Raw genomic sequence first — 24,525 nt, 5'->3', positions numbered from 1 at the left:
ATTATTATTATTATTTTAAATAAGTACAAGGCAATGCATTTATATTTAAAGGATTTTCTAAATTTATTAAAATAATAGGATTTCATTTATAATTTAATATCTAAAATATTTTTTATAGTCGGTCAGCTCGTAGAATAATGTCTTTAATAACTTTAGAACAGCAAGCAGCTTTAATAAAGCTACTTTATGATTAAAATTATTTAATTAATTTTTAAAAAAAAACAATTTAAATGATATTTTGGATGTTAAATTATTCTATTAATTTTCTGCCGACTATATTATTATTTTAAAATGAAATTTAATTTTCTTTGCTACTTTTAATGACAACCACACACTTGGACGACTCTGACTCGTCTCGATTGTTCATCCTCATCACCGTTTCGGCTTCCTCCTCCTCCTTCGCTCTCTTTCGTAGATCTTGGCCCTCTCCCATCGTCCCTTTCTCGATTCCGCTCGATTGATTATTTTATCTTCTAGCAGTGATTGCTGGCATTTGATCGAACATGTCGCAGGATGAAGAAGTTCGAAGGAGCAAGCTCCTTGCCTGCGTCCAGGCACTATGTGCTGCAAGATATTCAAGAGAGGACAACGTCCCGTGCAAGATCGAGGAGGTAAACGAGCAAAAATAAGAATAAAAAATTATTGAGTTGACCATCTGTTCTTGGAATTCCACAGTTGATTTGTTATTATGTGTCTAAGATCGGTTCCTGATGTGCCAGGGTCTGTTCTTGGGATCGGTGGGCGCTGCTCTCAATAAGCCAGCGCTGAAGAATCTGAACATCACTCATATATTGACGGTCGCGAAGTCGCTGGATCCAGCATTCCCTGATGAATTCGTCTATAAGAAGATTGACGGTTCGTTTTATTCTTTGTGCGATTTATCTTTATCGATTGTATGGGGAACTAAAAATTGATGGATTATTACGTTCGTATCGTCATCTTTGATATGAGTACTGACCTGAAAATGTAATCTTGCATGTCTCTGTTGTTTGGAGACATTCCGAACTTCCTACTTATTCTCTGTTTAGCAATAATTGGTGAGCCTTCTCGCTTGAATTTTCTACTTTATTTGCACGTTCATCCAGGTCAACTTTGTAACCATGATTTTGATGTGCCATTTTGTTCATTTCAGACATTCATTGTGTTCCGTCCCTTCAATTTTTTCTTGGATGTTTCCATCTTTCCAATTTAATCTTTTTTGGTTTACTTTTCCTTTTCTTCATTGTTGTTACTGTGTCCCATAGAATTTATTTCCTTTTTATTTTTCAGCAGACGTTTTTCATTTTCTTTCGGATGTTCTTTGTTGTATTAGTTAATAAGGTTATTGGTCTAGTAAGTTTAGTCCCACATTAAGTTCTAAATTTAGGGGGTTTAAATTCATATATATTCTGTTATCTTTCTCATTGAGAAGTAATACAAAATTATTTCTATTTCCCCAAGTTCTACTTCTACATTATACTAGAGCCCTTTTATGGGGTTAGGGTCTTTCCAATTAGATATTCCCTCTAGGAGGAGCCTGCAGCGGCCTCCCACCACTCCTGCGTTTCTGCTACTAGGAAGCCCACCATCTCAGCGATTTGAAGAGGAGTCCCTCCATGCGCACAATCCTTCTACCTTGCGATACTCGCAGACCTCTTGTCTAGACCATGCTGACCATTGGAAGAGGACCACCAAGGTCATTTCACAAAGGCCAATTAAAAGCCAGCTGAATTGCCAACCAAAGCTAACATCTTGGAGATCCATAACACTTGTTCTCAAGCTTGCTTGCCTTCCAACTCAAATCCAATTTGACTTGAGCATTAGAGTGTATGCACTGAGATCCCTTGGTGACAATTCTGCAAGTCATAAGACTGTTGGACCACACCCCTTCTAAGTCAACCTTTCTAGCCGCTTGCTAAACCACTTGCGTGCTCAAATCAGTTTCTCATCTTAATCGAACAACTACCAAAGCATGAGTATTGCAATATTCTAGAAAATGGTATTTGAGACAGATGTGACTTGATGAAAACAACACATAATCATGATTATTGTAATGATTTGATGAGCCTATCACATATATCTACCTATTCAAAAGGTTTATAAAAACATTTATTCAAACAATTGACTCAAATATTTTATTTATTAATTATCTAAAGAATTTCACTCTGGCTTATGTTCTCTTCTTGTTGATGGCCAAAAATTTAAGTAATTAATGTTAAGGAAAATCTAGGGCCCAATACTCATACTTTAGTGAATGTATTTGGTGCTTTGACAAATTGATTTATCTGATGGATGAGGTTCAAGGCCGACCTGCATTATAACAACCAATCATTATATTACTTTGGTTTGACTCACTTTTGGTAATTTATGGTTTCCCATTTTGTTGTTAGATTGTTCTTCTATTTTTTTTTTTTTTTTGAGTTGCTCAATAGTTTGATGGATCCAAACATAATATTTGTCTTTGTTTGGCATTGGTTGGCAAACCCTCCTCCTTTATCCAAGCTTGGGACCAGCCATGGAATAGTTTATTCACTGTGGGTAGAGTTGTTTTTTATTTACTATTTGAAAATAATTTTTCAAAAAAAATCAGATTTTTTCTTGTCGCTTAATAGGACTTAATTTTTTGTTTGAATTGATACTTTGCAAATGCATGTACACAAATTCATGGCCAAATTGACATAGACAAACCTTACCTTGAAAAGCTGTTTTTTTTTTTGTCTTTGACTATTAATTATCTCTTCCCAAACATAATATGATCTGCCTTTCTGATAAAGGCTGTGTAGGTCATTCATGGTATGAAGGTGCAATCCTTCTTGAGACGAACAAAAGAAGGTGCTTTACTAATGATCAGTAATCTATATATTTAGGTGATCAGGTCAATAACTAGAATAACAAAGTTTCTGAAACTAACATGTTCATGTTTTCATATATGTCTCCTTTACAGATGCATTAATTGCACTATTTTTATTAGAACATTCTATTAGTTTATACATTCTTCTATATTTTCAGTGTTTGACACACCGGGGACGGAATTGGATAAGCATTTTGATGAATGCTTTAATTTCATTGATGAAGCCAGAAGCTCAGGTGGTAGTGTACTGGTTCATTGCTTTGCAGGGATGTCTAGAAGGTTTTTTCCCCCTCTGTTTCTTTCTTTGATTGTCTTATAATCTATTAGATGAAATTTATATCCAAGAGAAGGCAGAATAATGATATTGAGTTACATAGTTTACATAGTAAACTAGACTATAGAATAATTCATGTTTTTGTTACTTGGTAGGAAACTAAATTTCACTTAAAATTACAGTTTACTCTTTGTTTTTATTAGTATTCTTATTTTTATAGTACCTAATAGATCTACAGGAAGGGAATTTCTAATAATCACGAGTTTGCTATGTAAATTAAAACTTTTTGAAGAAAACTAAGCTCAGTGGACTGAATTAGGGATTCATATCAGAGGGAGAGGGGAGAGGGGAGAGGGGAGAGGGGGGAGGGGGGAGGGGAAAGTGGAAAAGAAACATTAAGATGCCTATCCTTTGCACTCATACATGATGGAACTACTTGAGACAGATAACTATAAAGGTTTGGACCTTTGTTGTGATCTAGTGATTATGTCATTGAAGATTTTGTCATTCTGGCCAGTCCTTATCAGCTGCAAATCAGGGCAATGTATAGTCATTCTGTTACCTTTGGTTGTTGCCTTTCTTCATTCATCTTGAGCATAGAGCTGCAGAGAAGAGTTTATAAATTTATTTGCATGTATGTCTTGTGAAATCACATTGAGTGAAAGTGTATTCTTCTGCCCTTCTACAAAATATGAAATTATTATCAGTTTGTCTACTTTTTGATTGATACCTGAAATGAACTACTTGATTATGGGGGCATTTGCCTTGCCTTAGTCCGTTGATTGTTGCTCTCATGTTTGTTGAAGTCAAGAGACATGTTTGGAAAAGTTTCTGCTAGAGTATGGGTGGGACTATGGTTGTTTCCCCAGGAAAAAAATAGAATTTTGAGGCACCATTACCTATATTATAAAAGCTCAATTGGAATATTCTTTTGATTTTCTTGAGGTTGCCCAATCCCTCTTCACCCCTCTTGTTGATTTTTGTATTAACCTTTCCTAATATGATTGCTTAACAATGTAATCTAATCTATTAAGTTCTCATATTGCTTTCCACTACCAACTGTCAGGATGTGTGATGTTATGAGTCCAGACCTAAAATATTGAGCGGTTTTTAAACTTGCCAAATCTTCTATATCTTTAGTCACATTGTCACACTTGAAGAGGAATCCCCTTCTTTTATCCACCACATGTATAAATATTTTTGTAGACTAACATTCAAGTCATTAAGATGCAGACATGCAGTTTTAACAACAGTACACTGTCAACAGAAAATTAAAGGATATACGCTGTGGCATTAGAAATGTGGTATAGAAGCATAAGTATCTCTTATACTGTTTATATTTAATTATAAGCTTATATGGAAATTCAATTCTGTTTTTTTCCTCTTATCATTTTTGTTGTTTCCTTTGGTATGTTGCACAGAAGTTAATTATTAACTAAGATGGTAATTAACAAATTCAGATAAGAATGCTTTGGGTATAATTTTTGTTGATGTAGAAGAACTTGTGATAGCTCTCCTTGACACTGCTAGTGTGGTGGGGTTAAAGAAAAAATAGATCAAATGAATATTAAGAAATATCATTTTTGCTCTCCTATAAATAACGTGCATTGTAAAGATATGTATGAGGATATGTATGAGGATCTGTAAAGATATGCATTATAAAGAAATATCAAATATATTGAACTAATTAAGGATATGTATGAGGATGTAACGACCAGAGTAAAGACTTCAGGCGGAGTAACTGAAGTATTTCCAATAAAGATAGGGTTACATCAAGGATCAGCTTTAAGTCCCTATCTTTTTACATTAATTATGGACGAACTCACTGCACACATTCAAGACACAGTACCGTGGTGCATGTTGTTTGCAGATGATATTATTTTGGTAGATGAGACACGTGAAGGAGTAAATGTTAAGCTAGAATCTTGGAGGGAAACACTAGAAGGGAAAGGTTTTAAGCTTAGTAGATTAAAGACGGAATATATGGAATTTAAGTTTAGCAATATTAGAAGTAATGAAACAATTGTTAAGATAGGAGAGGACGAGTTGCCTGGAACCGAGAGATTTAAATATTTAGGATCATTTTTACAAAATGATGGAGGGATTGAGAGAGATGTCTTACATAGAATACAAGCAGGATGGGTGAAATGGAGGGGAGCGTCGAGTATTTTATGTGACCTTCAAGTACCTCTTAAACTTAAAGGTAAGTTCTATAAAACCGCAGTTAGACCTGTTATGTTATATGGAGCTGAATGTTGGGCTATGACTCGAGTACATGAGCAGAAGATGAGAGTTGCAGAGATGAGGATGTTAAGGTGGATGCGTGGACATACGAGGATGGACAAAATAAGAAATGAGAGCATTAGAGAGAAAGTAGAAGTTGCGTCTATTGAGGAAAAACTCAGAGAGACACGTTTAAGATGGTACGGACATGTACTTAGACGACCAATAAATGCTCCAGTTAGGCTATGTGAAACTATGATAAACATGCATATAAAACGAGGAAGAGGAAGACCAAAAAAGACTTGGTTAGCAACAATAAAACAAGATAAAATTTATTTAAATATAGATGATGATATAATAGGAGATAGAGCTCAATGGCGTAAAAGGATTCATACAGCCGACCCCACCTAGTGGGAAAAGGCTTGGTTGTTGTTGTTGTATAAATAACGTGCATTGTCAAATTGATCCAGTAAGCGGAACTAAGAATTTCTGCTAAGTTTCTTGCAATTATGAGATTAAGACAAGGTTGTGTTCTTCATTTGTCATGGTTGGTAATAACCATGAATCATGTTGTAGGTTATCTATCGCTTTATCTTGATTGAAGAGACAAACACAATAGACAAAACCTTTTATATGTTTTATATAAACAATGATTGAATAATATGAAACAAAAATATTCCAAAATTAAGGAACATATTGATTGTGATTGAGATTTAGCTGGGATATCACAGTTTTTTTTTGTTGGTCATGCCAACAATGTCTTTATTATGCTTTCAAGTTGGAAGGCCTACAATTTGCATTAGGCCAGTTTGTCAATTTACTCACAAGATGATCAATTAAAAAATTAATTATCTTCATTAACTGTGTTTCAACTATGAATTGTACATGGGATGGTTATTATATCTGTGTTTCTTGAAAGAATATACAATTTCAACCATTAGTACACAATTGGTGCTTTAGCACTTTAAGGATACTGTTCTCTTAATAAATAGTTATTAGTGTAATGTGCAAGTTCTATAAAACTTGACATTTTCACACATTATGTTTGTGGTTGCCATGCAATCAACTAGCTTGTAACTAGTTTTCTTTCTTTGCAGTGTTACTATTGTTCTTGCTTATTTGATGAAGAAGAATCATATTACTCTGCGAGAGGCATTGTCACTTGTAAGGGGCAAACGCCCACGTGTAGCTCCTAATCATGGTTTTCTGACCCAATTGGAGAACTTTGAGAAATCCCTTCGAGGTAATAATAAATGTTACTCCTTTTTTTTATTTTTTTTTTGCATTTGAAGATATTATGAATTAAAAACTTTGTTAAATATTTCGAAAATGGTCATATATTTACTAATGATATTTGGGATGTTAAACATGACTAATGATTATGAAAAGATAGGTTTATGTTGATTTTTTTTTTGTATTATTATTGCTTGTTTCAATCCAATATATGTTTGATAGAACAATAGACAACTGTCAGGATAGAGTTTTTGTATAATTAGTTCAGACACTCAAGGCAATCCCGAGTTATTGGTTGCATGATTCATTTTGTTACAAGATTTCTTTACTTTGATCCAAAACCGAAAGTAGCTGATGAAAATTTCTCTGAAACAGTGAATTGAGGTATTTCTATCCGAGTTGAACAAAAAGAGCAAGCCTAGGTCGCTTTTTGCTTGCTGGTCTTTGCTCAACGATTATGGCATAGCATTTCCAGTAGAGCTTCGCGAGCTGGTATTCGCATCTGATCAGTTGCTTTTTATGATTTACTTTGTAATTACACCGTAATACAAACTAGCGATCTCATGTATCGTCAAGTCGTTCTATTTTACACCAGGAACAGTTTTGACTTTGGTATTTTCTTTTATCAATTTGTGGCTCATGAGGCTACTATTTTCTCATAGTGTGTTTTTACTGCAATTAATAAGGTGTTATTGGGATTTAACTAGAATGTAACTTTTTTCCTATGGCATTTCTATGCAGCACGTATATATTTGCATTAATGCATGATGAAGTTCCGTCTTGTCATCAAATTTTTGGGGTTCAATAAAGGTTACCATATCTTGAACTTATTGTATCTAACTAATGTCTTTGCTCTGTATAATAGAATTTTCATTCAAATCAATTGCGTGCACAAAATTATACTGTTCGATGTAAATTCAGATACACATCGTGTCTTGCTTGTTCATGAAAATTAGGGGTGGACATCGGCCAGTTTGGTCCAAGCATCGGCCGATTTGGTCCGGTTTTACCCTACTATAGTTTTATTTTTTTGGTTTCGGTTTTAAAGATTTTTGATCCAAAATCAAATCATTTTATTACGGTTCGGTCCGGTTTTTATTGTAATATGGTCTGATTTATACGGTCGGTTATATACGATTTATACAATAAATTAAATTGATTTTATGCTACTATAAATATTAGTTAGAGATAAAGAAAAAGTATCAATTTATTAAAATAATTATGAATTTAAAGTAATATTAAAATTTTGTTATTGGCTAACAATAAATAAATATAAATATATAATTTGATTATGTTATTATATTATAAATGATTAGAAACTTATTTACTTGTATGATCCAATATTCATAAAAATAATGTTTTAAGTATAATACGGTCGGTTTGGTTTTTTCGATTTTTTGGGAGTCAAAATCGTAAACCAAACCCAATAATCGAAATTTAAAAAACTTAAACCGAAACCGGCCGAAACATCGAAAAAATCAAACAAAAAAATCAAAAATTTTCGGTTCGGTCGGTTTTTTCGATTTGAACCGAATTATGCCCACCCCTAATGAAAATAGTTGAGTATTTTTCGTTTTTAACAGTGTTTATAGTTTTTCTATGAAGATAAAAAAGTTTATGTAAAAATCAGATTTTCTTACTCGAAAGGTGTAATTAAGTTTAAGATTTCAAAATGTTATTTTTTTTATACAATAAACACAGCAATAATATTGTCAAGGTAACTAATGTTGCCTAATGACTTGTTATGATTTCGCAGAACCCTCAATGGATTGGATGCATATTTAAATTTTACGTCTCTCAAATTCAATCTACGATTTATCACTTTTTTATTCAGATTTTATAATTTTTTTCTTCTTTTCTCTCTATCCCAAAGAACACATTGTTTTTTCCTCTTCTTTTCTCTCTATTCTCAAGAGCTGAAATGTAAGAACTCAAAAAGGAAATTCTAAATTTGAGCCATATAGAATTATATTTTTTAATACAGTATATAATTTTTTAATAGACTAATTTTGAAGAGTAGATTCAATCACATGTAAATTTTTTATAAAAACTCTTTCCTCTCTATTCTAAAAATGAAAGAAGGAAATTTGAGGGTATAGAATTGTATTTTTTTAATCTAAGATATTTAATTTTTTAAATCTACTAATTTTAAAGATGATTAATTCCATTAAAATTTTTATTGATCATTAGCATAACTTTGAATGTATAAATAGCTCATCACTGTGCAACTAGAGTTTCAAAATTATCTTTCCACTAAGAATCAACAAGTGAATATCTAGTTACATTATCTTTCCACTAAGAATCAACAAGTGAATATCTAGTTAATTAATTGAGAAAGTATTTTTCTGTTTGTTTGATTAACTGTGAAAGTGCATTACACCGTAACATGAGGTATATAGAATTGTCTTTTTAATTTTATTACAATATGTCCTGAATAATTTGTGATACGATGATAAGAAGGGGTTCATCTTACAAGAATAATTGTTACGATGAAGATTAAAGTTAAAACGGTCAATGTTCGAGTATCATATGACCGGATGAACAATAAGTGTATCGGTCGATCGAGCGATCAAGTCTCCGATCGAGAAGAGAAGGTACCCGATCCGATGCTACCTTTGACTTGGGGGATGCGTTGAACAACCGTATCTTAAGGAGGTGTTGGACGCTAAGAGAATACGATATCTTGATCAAGCAACTATCCCGTTCGGCCGACAATGAAGTTCAACTATTGCAGCGGAATTATGACTGAGCGGACGTAGTACGGATACAGTAAAATTCTGACTGAGCAGTTATTCTGCTCAGTCTAATAGCAGACCCTTATGTTATCCAATCGACATCCCATGATCTCCGTTGGACGCGGCGTCGCCAATGAAGATGTGCATGGAATCTTTGTGCGCCTGGTGGCGGCTCTGCCGAGCGCAGGAGAAGGAGACGTCAAGCGTGTAGTTGCACAGCTCGCAGGAGTAGTAAGCATTGTGCAAGTCGGCGGGACTATGACGGGTCCGCCGGCGTGACCTGCAGGTCGTGGGGTCGACTGGCGTCGTCGGTGAGCTGTGGATCGTCGCCGCCTAGCCTCTCATCGTTGACTGAGATCGATTGTTTGGATCACTGCTAAATTTAGTAAATTGGAGAAATATGAAAAATTAAGCGGATAATCCCAAAATGAATCCCTCGCATATCCATCACAATTTTTATGGCCGAGGTTGGTACTTGGACTCCCCTCGTCCTCTTCTCTCTCGATCGTAGCAGGGATGGCGTTGCCTCGGTTTCTGCCCCATTCCTCATCCTGCCTCCTCTCCCCACTCCACAATCCCTGGCCCCTCTCTCTCCTCAACGCCGCAGGTGGCAGGAGGATCGTCGACGGCTCCGCCGTACGTGTTCGCATCCGAGGGAGCCTCGCCCCACCGGAGTCCTCAGTGGCTGACTTCTGGCAGTGGATGTCCAAGAAGGGTGCGGTCTCTGCCTCGTCCGCTGTGGTGAAGCCTGGATTCGTGCCGGAGGGTTTGGGGCTCGTGGCCCAGAGGGACATCCCTAGAAACGAGGTGGTGGTGGAGATTCCGAAAAGTCTCTGGATCGACGCGGACACGGTAGCGGCCTCCGAGATTGGGAGGTTGTGCGGCGGCCTCAGGCCATGGGTCGCCATCGCCCTCTTCCTCCTCCGGGAGAAGGCCCTGGGCCAGGCCTCCCCCTGGCACCCCTATCTCAACATCCTTCCGACGACTACCAATTCCACTCTCTTCTGGTGAGACTGAGAACTTGCATGCTCAGCTGCTCTCATATCCATGTCTTGTTCTCTTCCATTCAAATTAGTGGTGGCATCTCACAAAAAGACTCCTTTTCCTGTGCTATCTGATCGTTAAACGATATTTGGCGTTTGCAGTGCAGGCCAGAAGAGGAGCTCTCTGAGATACAAGGTAAGCGAACTCTGTTTTTCCAGCTACATTGTTATCACTGGCAATCTCGTGTCTCTCAGAAGCATCCTCGTCAGCCTCAACGTCTTGTATTAAGATGATGTGTGTTTGTATGTGTGTGCATGATGCAGGGACTCAACTACTGAGCACCACAATCGGTGCCAAAGACTATGTTGAAAGTGAATTTACAAAAGTGGAAGCAGAAGTCATACTTCCAAACAAAGATCTCTTCCCTTCAGCCATAACTTTGCTTGATTTTCTTTGGGCTTTCGGAATGCTCAGGTCAAGAGCTTTTTCACGTCTTCGTGGTGAAAATCTTGCTCTAGTTCCGCTAGCTGATCTTGTAAGATCTTCTTTGTTCCAAGTAGTACAACTTGATGAAACTTTGAATATTATCACTGAAATATTAGTCTCTCTTTGTTGTCCATATACAGACCTCCCCAAGATTTTTCTCCGTCTATCATCCAACAAATAGATAATTAGTATCCATGTAGCTGATTCCAAATAGTTGGAACTCATGGTTTGTTTGCTTGTTTATTTGCATTGAGAGTATCAATGACATCAAATGTCTCCAGCATGTGCTTCAAGTCCATGTTATCATGCATTTGAGCATAATTTCAAATGTTTTATTACTGGGTTTCGCAAGGTCTATCAGGCTGCTGAAGTATTTGATGCACCTATATATCTAGTTATTATTACAATATTCATGTCATTCAGTCTCAGAACTTCTGAGAACTTGAATGGGACTGCTTTTTCTTGATGGAAGTATTACTAGTAAAAAGAGCCATCGGATCTCTTTGACGATTTTTCTTCAAGTGCTCTTCAATTCCTCTTGTATCTTCTTGCACCAATGCTACTAAAACAGAGGTGATCTCAGTGTATAATGCCAAGGCTCACACTTTTGTTTCATGATTTTGTTCTTTCCACGCAGATCAACCATAGTTCCAATATTACTGTAGAGGAATCTTCCTGGGAGATCAAAGGAAAGGGCCTTTTCTCAAGGGAACTGATATTCTCCCTTAGGACACCAGCCTACATCAAATCTGGTGAACAGGTGAAGTTCTTTCTATCGCGATCATGCCAAATTTATGTTTTTCAATAGCAAATAGATTATCTCCATGGTGAGGTTACTATGGGGATCTAACCAATTTTTATTCAAATACAAGTAGCATTTGTACTCAGACATGAAATGGTTACTGAATGCAGGTATATATTCAGTATGATATGGGGAAGAGCAATGCTGATCTGGCCCTCGATTATGGTTTTGTTGACCCGAGGCCTGATCGGGATGCATATACTCTTACTTTAGAGATAAGTGAATTGGACCCGTTTTATGGAGACAAACTAGACATTGCAGAATCTAATGGTTTAGCTGAAACTGCATACTTTGATGTTGTTCAAGGTCACACTCTTCCTCCATTGATGCTTCCATATTTACGGTTGGTGGCTCTTGGAGGAACAGATGCTTTTCTCTTAGAATCGATTTTCAGAAATTCAGTTTGGGATCATCTTGAATTGCCTGTGAGTCGAGCCAATGAAGAAACTATCTGTCGTGTTGTCAGAGATGCCTGCAAATCTGCCCTCTCTGGCTATGGCACTACTATAGAAGAGGTATGTGTTCTGTTAATGTAAATTGAAATCAACATTCTTCTACTAAGTTCATTCAAACTCTTGGCAAATTGTTGCTCTTTTCGTTTTTCTTTCACTCAATAGCTGTTGCTCTTTTAGTACTTATATTTTTTGATAAATAATATGGAGAACCATCCAAGCAAAAGCCAATTCAAATGAACAACCTTGCAAATGTGCATCTTCTCTTGGATTGCTGTCTCAATTTGCTTTTGTGCCATTGATAACCATCTCATATTCATGGTTATGCATGCAGGATGAAAAACTTATGGAAAGGGGGAATCTGGGTGAGAGACTTGGCATTGCCGTTCGCATAAGAGTAGGCGAGAAGAAACTACTCCGGCAAATTGATGATGCTTTCCGAGACCGAGAGTCCGAGTTGGATGGCTTAGAATATTATCAGGAGAGGCGGCTCAAGGATCTGGGACTTGTTGGGGAGCAAGGCGAAATCATCTTTTGGGAAACTAAATAGGCTGGAGAATCCATTTTCTTTCTAAAGTACTCTAATCCTTCTTTTCATAGCTTTTCTTTTGGACAATGTATATGAGTTTGTTATGAGCTAATCCAGATTCACTTAACTATCTGCATGCCACTACTTTTCACAAATCCAAAAAGGCAGAAGATTAGATTTGGAAAACCGATTCACTGATCTAATCCAACCACACACTCAAGGCCTAGCTATCGAGGTAGAGTGCAAGATTTCCCTTCTCCAGGTTATCTATTTCGTCACCCTTCCGTTACACATCACGCTACGACGCACTTGAAAGGTAAAACTTCAACCAAAAGAAATGTTTATTAAGAAACTGCTCAGAATGAACCCTAAATCCAAAAACCTATCATGATAATATATCCAAATTAATAAACCGGAAGCCATGCATGCAAGGGAACGTCCTCTACCTGGAGTTTGTAGGTTTCACGACAAACTTATCCAAACAAAACCACCGCCGCCACCACCACCAGTTTTCCTTCTCCGACGACTATAAGTACCCTACGACATACATCCTTCTTCCTCCACCTACATCGTAACTTGATATGACGCTGCCTTCCATCATGCTTCTTCTCCTTCTTCCCCTTCTCTTTTCTGCTCCATCAACGTCCACTGCTCGTGACTTCGACTTCTTCTACTTCGTTCTGCAGGTGATTAATTACACCACTCACTGCTAATTTTTTAATTAAGTCATTAATTCCATATCCGTGGGGCCCTAGGGCCGCTAAGATAACAGACCTTTTTTTTTTTTTAATTAAGTCATTAATTAATTACTTAATTAAGTGTATAACAGTGGCCAGGATCTTTCTGCGACACCAAGAAAAGCTGCTGCTACCCGGCCACCGGGAAGCCCACGGCCGACTTCTCCATCCATGGGCTCTGGCCCAATTACGCCGACGGATCTTATCCATCCAATTGCGATCGCCAGAACGCATATGATGCCTCACAGGTCGGTTTTACGATAATTTATTTTTTAAAATAATAATAAGTAAAAAATTAAAAGTGCGTCTTTATTTTAATTTTTATTAAAAAAACTAATTAATTTATAATAATTTTGATTAAATGAGAGAAAATAAAAAAATTGCAGATTGCGGATTTGATGGAGATCTTGAGGTCGCACTGGCCCAGCCTGGCTTGCCCCAGCGGCGACGAGTCGACCTTTTGGAAACACGAGTGGCAAAAGCACGGCACCTGCTCGGAGTCCGTCCTCGACCAGCACGCCTACTTCGGGACCGCTCTCCGGCTCAGGACCCAAATTAACCTCCTCCAAGCACTGCAAGATGCAGGTTAACTCGTCCCATAAAACAAAATTGCTTCAGGGTTTATTGGCACTCAATGGTGGTTTATGGTTTCGGCAGGGATAAAGCCGGACGGTGGGCTTTACAGCTCGACAGACATATCGAGCGCGATCAGGAACAGCACCGGGTTCGAGCCGAAGCTGGGGTGCAACGCGGACGGGGGTGGGAATCGGCAATTGTACGAGGTCTCCGTGTGCGTGGATGCAAAGGGGGAGCGGCTCATCGAGTGCCCCATCTCGTCCATCAGCAATTGCCCTCCGCGTGTTGAATTCCCGCCGTTTTAATTTCCGGGGGATGTTGAGTGAGATTACAATGAATAAACTACTATTACCAAACTAAACTGCTGAAAACAACTGGTTAAACTCGACTTCATTTGTTATTATACTGAGGCCAAGAGAGGAAAACTCAATAGAAAAATAGCATGTTGCGCAGATGGCTTCACCATTCATTAATGATTCTCCTCTTTGCCTGTGACATTCAATGAAGCAGGAGAGTTAATCTCTGGATTTTGGAGGTTAAGAAGTAATCGATTTAGAAGTATAAATGAAGCCTTAACCATATGGTGGAACTTCATGTAGCAAATGTGTGTGTGCAATCTCACTTCCAGATCATGTCTCCCATAAATTTCAAGGCAGGAACACCCAGTATTTCTACATCGACCAATGGCGCTTGGATTAGCTTCAGGACCGTGAGCCCCGGGTCGTCTTTTATCATTTCAAGGGCTCGCATTTGATCCTACCAGAAGTAAAAAAATTATATGAATACTAAAGTGAGTCTGATTTTCTAGATTGCTAAGTGTCTATCATGAATGTGATGAGGAAAATACAGATTGATACTTCGAGACTGTAAACTTACCTTCCTTTTCATTGCACAAAACTTGCAGTCAGTTGCAGATGGTGGCAGAAGCTGATTAACAATAAGCCTCTTCACGGGTACACTTTCTTTCTTCAAGGAGGCATATAGTCTAGACGACTCACTGACAGCCATGACCTTCAATATCAGTTTCTAGTTATTAGATCGTGCAATTTTCTCAATGTTAGACACGGAAAACGGTTGTATGCATGAACTAAAATAATATTGCAAAAGCCCAAGAAATGAATCCATATTGCAGAACTAGTTATCCTGGCACAATAAATACGAAGTCATGATAAATGCAGGATTTGGTGCATGCACGGACAAGCACAGATGATATCTTACCGTTGGAATTGTAACGATAATGAACTCGGTTGATTCTGTGTCTCGGAAAAGCTCCCGTACTTTGACCATTCTCTCCCTTAGTTGCTCTAGTTTATCAGACTAGACATCAAAAGGATAGCGATAAAGGTTACATATGAAGGAGTTGGACATGTGTATCTTGTGGGAGATTAAAACTTACCGGATCTTGTTTTGGTCCTCCTTGTCCAAAATAAGATTTAAGGGCTGATGTTGCTGAAGCCAATTTGTTTCTTAGCTGATATGAGCAAAAAAACCCAAAAAAACAAAATGTTACACCGACATATTCAGCAAAACATTGATGACATCAATAGGGTTAAGATTTTATGTCAAATGAACTGGTAACCACGTTGATCATAGGACTTGGCATGCAATTAAATATGGAATATTTTTACTGACTAATGCTACTACTATAATAACTACCACGATACCATTGGCTTATCTGCATTAATATATCTAACAAATAACATCATGCTCTTTAGTTTAAGTATACGACACTGAATGATGCACCATGCTTCTTAATCATATGAGACGTCAATTGTCATGCTTTAGAGTCAAACAAATACCTAAATAGTAAACTAGTCAAAGTTACAGTAAACACAGAAATTGAGATCTCTATTTGTGATTTGCATGCATCATTATAAGTGGTGGTTGGAGCACATAAACTGGTCAAAGACCATCAATATTGCTTCTTATGATTGTTATGTTTCACTTAATCACCACAACATCCTTGTAACTTGACAAAACACTTTCTTGTCTCCCACCATGCTGCACTAGTCATTATACACCTAAAAATTCCAAAATGACAAGCCAGTTGGATGGAAACAATTGATGAGCATTTTCCTACATAGCCTCACTCATTTTAATAGAAATGTGAAGATGAAGTTGATGGACAGAAGAGAATCGTAAATGAATTTAAGGATTTAGTTAGAATCTGATATCATTAGTGGTTAGAGGATCAGCTTATTGATTAGGGTCCATAGAGCATACATATCATGGTTCTACATAGATATAATAGTCATGCAGTGAAATTTCAGATGTGATGGTCGATCAATGGAGGTAGACATGTGTGGACTCTCATGTGTCAGCATGGATGTATTAGGATACGTTGCTCTGTGCATAAACTAGATCATAACAGAAAGAATCAGTCAATTTGCATCAGGAAACAATGAGTATTTCAAACCAATCAGTTCCTTAATAAGCTCAAGAAAAAGGACTATAAGAACCTTGGCAAAGAAATTAGCAAAGGAGCAATCAAGTGAGCTTATCGTTGTGCAACAATTACTATGGACTAGAACACAATTGCAAGCTACTGCTGAATTACCATCAATATAGTGAGTCAACCCAAGCACACCCTTGATCATTTTTGGATGTAAAATTGGTATAAGTAGTCAAAAACATAATAGACATGAAGCGTTGAATAGGGTGGATCCATGTAGGTTTGCATATAATGAGTCCATCAGTATAGTTTGCATGACATCAACAATTTTCTTAGGAGCAAATACACGAAAGATATTTCAACAACACTGAACTATTGTTCAAGGATACAATGGAGAAAAAACATAGGCGCGTATAAGATAAAATAAAACATCATGTTAAGATTTCAAACCTTTATTATCTTGCCAATTGAAGAATCCAAGAAATCTGGTAAGGATAATAACCGAAGGGTATGGCCCTATGACAAAATGATAATCAATGTGCCTACGTAGCTCACAATAAACATAACAAATAATTTTCTGTTCATATGTAGATTGCTTACAGTTGGAGCAGTGTCAAAAACAATACGGCTGAACATACTATACTCCTGTTCTTTAACAAATTCCATAATCTTAAACAACACACGCAGATTTTAAGTCAATAAGCTACAAAATTGACAAAATAAAAAGGATTCACATTATAAAATTTTGTGCAGGAACATTAGCATAATCAATTTTGTACCTTTGAAATGGCAATAGCTTCATCCAGTCCTGGAGGAGGAGTGTCCAGTAGTTCTCCTAGTTTCAGATCTCCTAGCTTCATACGATTGATCAAAAAAAAGTAAGCAATTTCTAGGAACCACTAGATATAGAAACAGTAAATTGGTCAGAAAAGATCATTTTAGATTTCACTAGAATTTAAAAAGCCTACTGGACAGCAAGGTAGACAAATCAAGCTTCTCAATATAGTATAGTGAGGGAGATGACTATGAACCTAAGTGAAATGACAATGACTTGATCTAATTACTGTCAAAATAACTGTACCATCTTTGTTATGGTTGTTGTGGAATGTAGTTCTATTATACTATAATGGTGAGATTCTCTAAGTCCCCTTAGAAATTTTGCTCTCTTCTATAATGTGTACTCCCTTCTCTTCTCCTCTTCCTCAGCGCTAAATGCATCCTAAATGCCTACAGCCATATTCATATGAATGATGACTATGAAATATACCAAATCCCATGACAAGTAATACAAACATATACTAGTTACAATATGTTTGAAAGAATTCTACTGTAGATAGTGTTTGATGGTGCACCTGGTTGGCAAGCATTCCTAGACCCATACTGTCCATGAGGTCTTTGACCCCTGTGCCTTCAGTATTTTGACTTGCGCTACGAAATTCTTCCCTTGACCTTTCAGGATTGATCTGTAAAACGAAAATATTAATCTGAAAGCTCCTGCACAAACTTGAAGAGCATGAGGATAAAGGGAATATAGAAGGAGTCCAAGGAAGCAAGGACATACCTCAAGAAATTCAATAAAAAAATAGAGAGACAAGTTAGAAGGTTTAGGCTTACTTCAAGTGCAAACAATGGCGCATTCATCCCATCAACGGGTACCAATGTTCCACCACTCAAATCCTAGCGGTTGTGACGCACAATAACACAATTAGTAAAAGCCTAAACAAATAAGGCAAGAGACTGAAAGAAAAAGTTCAGAATGTAAGAGATGGATTCAAGAACGTTCCCTTCAATTTCAGGAAAAAAAAAAAGATCACTAGATCTCTACACTGCTAATGAGCAGCGACTCCATACCTGGGCAAAAGAATCACTTAAGGAGTGAGCAGGGTCTGTTGAGACAACAATAGTGGGATGACCTTGAGTTGCAAACTTAACAGCCAAAGAAGCCGCGCAGCTCGTCTTCCCAACACCTCCTTTACCTCCAAGCATGTAGTACTTCCTCCTATTTCCTGCGGTCATCTCCTTAAACCCTCCCACATCTTCTGCGATAGTAGCTATATCACTCACTGCATAGAATGAAAGACTTGTTTAAATGAGTCTCCAAAATCCAATCTTTAAGTTGATTTTCCAGTTTGATTCGGTAGATTATACTTGACGAAAGTGATAGAGTAAAAAGTCTGATGTGCACTAAGTTGCATGAAGCGGAAATTTTAGATGCACAGATTAAACGATGAAGGTAGCACATTTATTGAACCCTTGAAGGCCTGAACGTATTCTACATACAAAGACCGGCAATCTCTTCCACAGTCGCAAGCTTGAAGACAGAAACAAAGAACGGAATGATGGATACGAGAGACACACCTGGACGGGAGTGGCGGACGAATAGGGAAGGCTGAGGGTGGGAGAAGAGGAGAGACTGAGGCAGCCACGAGCAGCGGGAGGCCTTGAAGTAGAGGCGGCGAGCCATGGCGGAAGGAAGCAGTCGAGAGTACATTCAATAAAAGAAAAAACCCGAACAAGGGGCAAGGGTTTTATTGCTAAATGTAAAACCGGTTTCATAAAAATTAAATATATTTAGAAGTCAACATTAACACAACGTCAAGATGGCCGAGTTGGTCTAAGGCGCCAGTTTCAGGTACTGGTCCGAAAGGGCATGGGTTCGAATCCCATTCTTGACAAGAAATTTTTTATTATTTTTTTTAAATCTCTTTTTCTTACTCAAACCCAACAGGAGCATTTCTATTTAACATTAATAAACATATTTATTATTTGATAAAAATAATCTTATTATACATGGTGTAAACGTTGATCATAAATGTTTTTTTTTCATTTTTCAGAGGTGTAAGTATGAAAAATAGAATCATAATTAAAAAAAATAAATTACGATGCATATTGAATGAAAATAAATTTTGAACAACGTCAAATATACTATGAAAGATATTCCCCATTCAAATAACATCATATAATTTTCAACTTCATAAGAAAAAGGTTTTAATTTGATAACAATATTGGTACCATGGGAGAAATTGACAAATTTATTTCCCCACTTTTCTTTTCTTACTCCCTGCCTAAATAAATAGGATTTATCTAAATCTTACTAATTTTTATAATCTTAAATTATCTACAATATGCTAAAAATAAGGAAATGATATAAATTCCATTTATCAAATCAATATTTTAATTAAAATATAAAATAATATTGAGCTCAATAAAATTTCAATAAATAAATTTCATTTTAAAAAAACTTGAAAATATTTAAACTCTCACAAGCAAACTTAGAGCATCCACATCAGCTACCCTATTCAAATATTTTACTTTAAATTTTGGATAAGGTAACTAAAAATCCTCTGCAGTTACCATATCCATTCTCTAAATTTAGATTTGATGAATAGTAATTCTCTAAAGTCTTTTCAATCTCTTTCCTTCCACTCATTCCTTAAATATAATAATAAAAAAAATGAAGAAATAGAAGAAAATAATTAAAAATTTAAGGATGATGAAAATTTTAAGATATTTAATGTAGTGTGTAGTGAAAAATGATTATCTAAATTTAATAAAATGGATTATTTATCTTAAATTTTAAATATAGTAATAAGAAAATTGACATGGATACTCTTAAATATCGAGTAATGATCAGAGTTAGTGAAATTGTCTCCAAACTGCAGTTTGGATAGTTAAAACTGATCATAAACCCAATTTCATTAGAGATTTGCACTGTTAATCCTATAAACACTCTCAATGTTTTACTATGTCCAATTTATTGACACTGAAACACTGCTTAAAGTGAATCCAAAAATAACACTAAATCGTTTCCAAAAAAACCTTTGCAACTCTACTTGTGTGATTTGCATCTAACAAACACATCACTCTAAACATCAACATGGAAAGAGCAAGAAAGAAGGTTCCCTGATGACCTTCCTTTCTACAAACTTGATTTTGCTCAGTTTCTTGCGACACCACAGCAGCTGCTCACTTGTAATCCTTGACATCCTCAGCACTCTTGCCACAAGCTTCAAGTCTACTTGGGAGAACAAAAGATCTTGATTTGGTCTGCCTTCTTTCGGTTTCTTGAGCTTCTTAATCAGCCAGTTGCCTGCCCTTAGAATGTCTTTAAGCTTCTTCTCCTTCTGCACAACACACATATATAAGTAACATGGTATTCAAGTGCTTAAAGATTGATCACAAGTATAATATACCTTGTATAAATCAGCTTGGATGTCTTCCAGAAGGTCAAAATCTGAAGGGCTTTGCAGTTCAACATGAGTGCCCATGAACCCTTTGAGAAACCCTAGAGTTTCATCCTTGTCAGCTTTGACAAACTCCCAGAAAATTCTGATTGATTCCTCCATGATTTCTTCCATCTGTTTACCACTTATTACTTGTTCATCCTCCATTTTGTCCTTGAAGAAATCCTCTGCAACAAGAGATTGGCCTCAATCACTCCGCTCTAAATTTCTAAAGATGTTGGTGGTAGCTAGGCTTCATATAGTTCAGATTATACCTTTAAGTACAGGCACTAGGAGAAGATTGTGAAGAAGTCGATGATATTCGATGTAGTTAGGCAACCTCGGCCCTTGAAATGCCTCATTCTCCTTGAACCTTTGAATTGTCACTTGGAATTGTTGGAATTCTCCAGCAGTTTGGTTTCCACATGTATCGAAAAGTTGAGGCATTTCTTTAGCTTTCTCATACTGCCATCTCAGGAACTCCCAGGAAAGACATGTTTGTCCAACATACACCATTTCCAAGTCACTTTGGAGCTCCTTGATGAGCTTCTCCGATGGATTTGAGTTGGACTTGCGACGAACCGACCAAAAGCTTTGAGGAAAATTGTATTGGAATGCTAGTCCTAGCGTCCCAGATTCCACTGGCTGAAGAGGAGGATCCTTCAGTTGAAGAAAGCCTGTGAGTTTAGCAGGAAATTGAGATGCAATTTGGAGTGAACTCTAGAGAGAAGGAATAAATTTTCGGTTTCGACTAACCTATCGCGTACATTTTTTGATAGTTCAGTATGTCAAACTTCCTCATCCTTTCTCTGTAGCTCCAGTAAGACTTCTGGATCTCAACCATGGTATCCTCATTCAGGAAACTCTCATCCACCACTGTTATGGAGCTCTCTGACTCTTCTAAAATGGTCGGTAGGCCGACATTCTTCGGCTTTTGCAGTTCCATCCTGAGCTGCTCAATGAGTTCCTGATGCTCCCATGGTGTTTCCAGTTCATTACAATCCCAATCACCCGAGCCCTTCACTTGTGCCTTCTCAAACTTGTGTTCCTGCTCATCTAGACCTCCCTTTTGCACAACATCCATTTCGGCAATCGATCTCAAATAAGCATTGATAGGAGGGTCCAGCAATGGCCTTGAGCTTGTGCAATCATCTGCCTCTTTTCTGGCTGAATATTTGTTATCCAGGGCAAGGGCTTCATCATGGCTCATCAGATAAACTTCATCATTGTCATCTTCATCACTGCTGGAATCAGTATACTTCAAGTGCATTCCTTGAGATTTAGTAACCATGACAGATTCGATCCCTCCTTCTTCATTGCATGGGTAAGTAGTTTTTTCATCTGATTTCAGTTCATCCACTTCAAAGTCCTCCTCAGACGAGAAGGCATCAGAATCCACAACAAGGTCATGCACTGAGTAGCCATCACTCACACTAATGGCATCAGAATCTGAATCAAAACCTGAGCACTCCTCAGACACATTGTCTCCTTCGAGCTCATTAAACGTATCAGTCTCATAATGTTCGGGCTTTTCCTCGACCAAAATCTCATTTTTAAGCAAACCTTCTCCGTTGCTTTTTCCCTTCTGTTGATCAGGAATCTGATACTGAAACTTAAAAGACAAAAGCGGTTCTTCTTTCTCTGGAGATGAATCGTGATTGCTGAATTCGAGCCACTTCTCTTCTGGAATAGAGCCTTTTGTCCTAGTTCTGCACAGAATTAAACAATGAGAAACGGAAACAGAGGCATAACTTTATGATCAATTAAACAGCTCCCAGTTAAAATATTGGCACCTGGAAACACGTCTGGCTACAAAACTGACCAAAAGAATCAGGGAATTGGCAACCAAGAACCAGAAAGACAAGGCAAACAGAGCCATCTCGCACAAGAACAGGAACAGAAGCAGCTGCTTTCATCAACCCGCAATTATCTCGTCCAAAAAAAAAATATGAAGACGTGAAGCTTGGTGTTGGAAGACCTAATCGATCTTGGCGTTGTTTATGGAGAAAGGAAAGGTTCAAAGAGGATGACAAGAGAAGCAGGGTGGGTTGCTTAAAAACCTGCAAGATTTTCGTCATCTTATCAAACTGGTGAAGAGATTCGGACGGTTTTGGTGGTTTTCCTTTCTCTGCCAAGTGTTCTAAATAAGTGGAGTTTTAGATAGAAAGGTTGACCAACAAAACATGGAATTAAAGTTCTAAATTGTAGTTTAACTTTCTGTATATTCCACTATAGCATTCATTATATAATCAGGGATGAACTGAATAAAAATATACTTTTTAAAGTTATAAAAATTCATCAGAAATATTTCCATAAAAAGTGGAGTCCATGCGATTTGTTTCCAAAAGTTTATAGATAAGCACTGATCGAGTCAAGAAAAGTGAGTTCCAATTAGAGATGGATTATATTTTAAGGGACGCTAACAAATCGCTTTCTTAGATTGTTATAACAGCTATTTAAAAATTGATACAATAGTTTTAAATTTAATAAAAAAATTATCGAAATGAGAAATATGATAAAATATTGTTTTTATATTTTTTGAAAAAGGAATAACCATTTCAATAAAAATGATATATTTTTTATTTTCATATTTTCCATTGAAGTATAAAATAATAACCATTAAATATCTCTTAAACTCATAATTCCATGAAAAATAATTTGTCCGATGAATTAAGTATATTTGAATAAAAATGTTTACAAATTGCAATATAAGACTCAACACGTGCATTGTAATTATAACAAAGTGCAAAGGGTATTAGTACAATTTACCCTTATATAATTATTAATTGGACCACAATTATGTAAGAATACCTTTTTTTTTTCCTTTTTTTTTTGTTTAAAGCTTAATAGTCATGGCATTCAATTGGAGAATTACATCGTAATCGTGCGCCAATTTCCATTTTGACATTGCCAAAGGACTTTTCTTTCATTTATGATTTTTGGAAAAAATTAATTCCCTTTTGACTAATTTGTAACTCCATGGAAACATTAGAAAATTCAAAGATGAGAACATAATTAGGCTTTCGACTAAATCAATAAAAAGTAAAACACAAGAGCTTCTCGATTCCCTATTCGCGACTCCATCCGTGACTCACTCATATTTTCAAACTCCTGAATTACTTCCGAACGCCTCACACACTCAGTTATATATCGAAAACCTATATATATAACCCATTGATATGATGGTAACTCTCGTGCGCGCTCACTCTAGCTCATGAGTGGACGCGGGGCGTCCAACATATCCCTCCGCTCTCTATATATATCTTATAGGTTCATTAATCAATATTAAATTTAAATTATAATAGTTTTATAATTAATTTTAATATACTATATTCATTGTTAATTAACAAATTCAGATTGAATTAGTTTTAATTTGATTTTGATTTAAATTTCCAAACTAAATATTTTAATTTATGTGTTCTCACTAAATCTACCACCATTTATAAAGTAAAAATGTCCTTCCTATACAACTCTGAAAGATGTCTATTCACATCTTGATCCGGCGGTAAGAATGGGGGGCCCACCCTCTGAAGGGTCCCAGCCTAAGGACGGATGGAGGGCTGGCCCAGCGGATAATGGTCCGAGCGGAGCTATAGATAACCCATCCATGGGCTTGGGTTTCTGACGCCAAGGCAGGAGGATCTAAGGGCCGAGCAGGAGTCCGCTCGGCTGGGACCTAAGGGCTGAGCGGGTGGTCCGCTCGGCCAAGATAAGGGCGAGGGTACAAAGGTAGCCGAGCGACCTATGCGCTTGTCTCGAGATATGGGATGTCAGAGAAGACACGTCTGATGATAAGGCCGTACACGAGATTGCACGATGGAAGATCCCGCCGTCACATCAGGGAGAGGTGGATACAGTAGCAGTATGGCCTCATATATGCTCTTCTGATAGGCCCATACTTGGGTATGGTCTAAAGCAGATGACTGCTTCGATCGACGTGCCTGGGCTCTTTCGATAGTTCTATATAAGGCCTCCATTTCTTCACCGGAGGTACGCGCGTCTGGATCTCTGAAGCCACTTCTTTGCTATTTCCTCGCTTGACTTGAGCG

At 37.1% G+C, this 24,525-nt stretch overlaps 5 protein-coding genes and 1 non-coding gene across 6 annotated transcripts; 4 read left to right on the top strand and 2 right to left on the bottom strand.

The window, feature by feature from the left end:
• The first annotated feature begins 344 nt into the window (after positions 1-344).
• On the top strand, positions 345-7,346 carry LOC121969193 (dual specificity protein phosphatase 1-like). The gene is made up of 5 exons (XM_042519148.1): positions 345-611; positions 720-855; positions 2,989-3,109; positions 6,425-6,570; positions 6,936-7,346. The coding sequence occupies exons 1-5, from the start codon at positions 504-506 to the stop codon at positions 6,941-6,943; spliced, it is 519 nt and encodes a 172-aa protein (XP_042375082.1). The 5' UTR covers positions 345-503; the 3' UTR covers positions 6,944-7,346.
• Positions 7,347-9,394: 2,048 nt separating this feature from the next.
• Positions 9,395-12,678, top strand: LOC121969188 (fructose-bisphosphate aldolase-lysine N-methyltransferase, chloroplastic-like). Its single transcript, XM_042519143.1, has 6 exons — positions 9,395-10,302; positions 10,446-10,474; positions 10,603-10,814; positions 11,403-11,525; positions 11,678-12,082; positions 12,354-12,678. Exons 1-6 carry the CDS (start codon positions 9,812-9,814, stop codon positions 12,567-12,569), a joined length of 1,476 nt encoding a protein of 491 aa, XP_042375077.1. The 5' UTR covers positions 9,395-9,811; the 3' UTR covers positions 12,570-12,678.
• A 268-nt stretch (positions 12,679-12,946) lies between these two features.
• LOC121969192 (ribonuclease 1-like) lies at positions 12,947-14,166 on the top strand. Its single transcript, XM_042519147.1, has 4 exons — positions 12,947-13,234; positions 13,378-13,533; positions 13,672-13,870; positions 13,943-14,166. The coding sequence occupies exons 1-4, from the start codon at positions 13,130-13,132 to the stop codon at positions 14,164-14,166; spliced, it is 684 nt and encodes a 227-aa protein (XP_042375081.1). The 5' UTR covers positions 12,947-13,129.
• A 57-nt stretch (positions 14,167-14,223) lies between these two features.
• Positions 14,224-18,743, bottom strand: LOC121969190 (ATPase GET3B-like). The gene is made up of 12 exons (XM_042519146.1): positions 18,612-18,743; positions 18,105-18,316; positions 17,868-17,930; positions 17,606-17,716; positions 17,033-17,107; positions 16,854-16,922; positions 16,704-16,769; positions 15,258-15,332; positions 15,080-15,178; positions 14,738-14,872; positions 14,439-14,617; positions 14,224-14,350 (listed from the first exon to the last, which is right to left on the bottom strand). Exons 1-11 carry the CDS (start codon positions 18,715-18,717, stop codon positions 14,480-14,482), a joined length of 1,149 nt encoding a protein of 382 aa, XP_042375080.1. The 5' UTR covers positions 18,718-18,743; the 3' UTR covers positions 14,224-14,350; positions 14,439-14,479.
• A 104-nt stretch (positions 18,744-18,847) lies between these two features.
• TRNAL-CAG lies at positions 18,848-18,928 on the top strand. Its single transcript has one exon. It is a non-coding gene; the product is annotated as a tRNA-Leu (tRNA).
• A 1,118-nt stretch (positions 18,929-20,046) lies between these two features.
• LOC121969185 lies at positions 20,047-22,510 on the bottom strand. The gene is made up of 5 exons (XM_042519141.1): positions 22,270-22,510; positions 21,233-22,185; positions 20,752-21,153; positions 20,447-20,664; positions 20,047-20,377 (listed from the first exon to the last, which is right to left on the bottom strand). The coding sequence occupies exons 1-5, from the start codon at positions 22,353-22,355 to the stop codon at positions 20,126-20,128; spliced, it is 1,911 nt and encodes a 636-aa protein (XP_042375075.1). The 5' UTR covers positions 22,356-22,510; the 3' UTR covers positions 20,047-20,125.
• Positions 22,511-24,525: the final 2,015 nt, after the last annotated feature.

This window comes from Zingiber officinale, chromosome 4A (genome assembly GCF_018446385.1).
Source record: "Zingiber officinale cultivar Zhangliang chromosome 4A, Zo_v1.1, whole genome shotgun sequence".
NCBI classification, from domain to species: Eukaryota; Viridiplantae; Streptophyta; class Magnoliopsida; order Zingiberales; family Zingiberaceae; genus Zingiber; species Zingiber officinale.
Note: the sequence above shows the minus strand (reverse complement) of the source record. Positions and strands in the feature narration are given on the sequence as shown.

Coding starts and splice junctions, on each gene's coding strand:
- LOC121969190 (XM_042519146.1), bottom strand. CDS start 18,717: ATGGCTCGCCGCCTCTACTTCAAGGCCTCCCGCTGCTCGTGGCTGCCT. Junction 17,931..18,104: donor TAAGTGATTCTTTTGCCCAG/GTATGGAGTCGC, acceptor CACAACCGCTAG/GATTTGAGTGGTGGAACATT. Junction 17,108..17,605: donor TAGGAATGCTTGCCAACCAG/GTGCACCATCAA, acceptor AATCGTATGAAG/CTAGGAGATCTGAAACTAGG.
- LOC121969188 (XM_042519143.1), top strand. CDS start 9,812: ATGGCGTTGCCTCGGTTTCTGCCCCATTCCTCATCCTGCCTCCTCTCC. Junction 10,475..10,602: donor GGAGCTCTCTGAGATACAAG/GTAAGCGAACTC, acceptor TGCATGATGCAG/GGACTCAACTACTGAGCACC. Junction 11,526..11,677: donor ACATCAAATCTGGTGAACAG/GTGAAGTTCTTT, acceptor TACTGAATGCAG/GTATATATTCAGTATGATAT.
- LOC121969192 (XM_042519147.1), top strand. CDS start 13,130: ATGACGCTGCCTTCCATCATGCTTCTTCTCCTTCTTCCCCTTCTCTTT. Junction 13,235..13,377: donor TCTTCTACTTCGTTCTGCAG/GTGATTAATTAC, acceptor AGTGTATAACAG/TGGCCAGGATCTTTCTGCGA. Junction 13,871..13,942: donor CCAAGCACTGCAAGATGCAG/GTTAACTCGTCC, acceptor TGGTTTCGGCAG/GGATAAAGCCGGACGGTGGG.
- LOC121969185 (XM_042519141.1), bottom strand. CDS start 22,355: ATGGCTCTGTTTGCCTTGTCTTTCTGGTTCTTGGTTGCCAATTCCCTG. Junction 22,186..22,269: donor GTAGCCAGACGTGTTTCCAG/GTGCCAATATTT, acceptor AATTCTGTGCAG/AACTAGGACAAAAGGCTCTA. Junction 20,665..20,751: donor CCTAGTGCCTGTACTTAAAG/GTATAATCTGAA, acceptor CTCTTGTTGCAG/AGGATTTCTTCAAGGACAAA.
- LOC121969193 (XM_042519148.1), top strand. CDS start 504: ATGTCGCAGGATGAAGAAGTTCGAAGGAGCAAGCTCCTTGCCTGCGTC. Junction 612..719: donor TCCCGTGCAAGATCGAGGAG/GTAAACGAGCAA, acceptor CTGATGTGCCAG/GGTCTGTTCTTGGGATCGGT. Junction 856..2,988: donor CGTCTATAAGAAGATTGACG/GTTCGTTTTATT, acceptor CTATATTTTCAG/TGTTTGACACACCGGGGACG.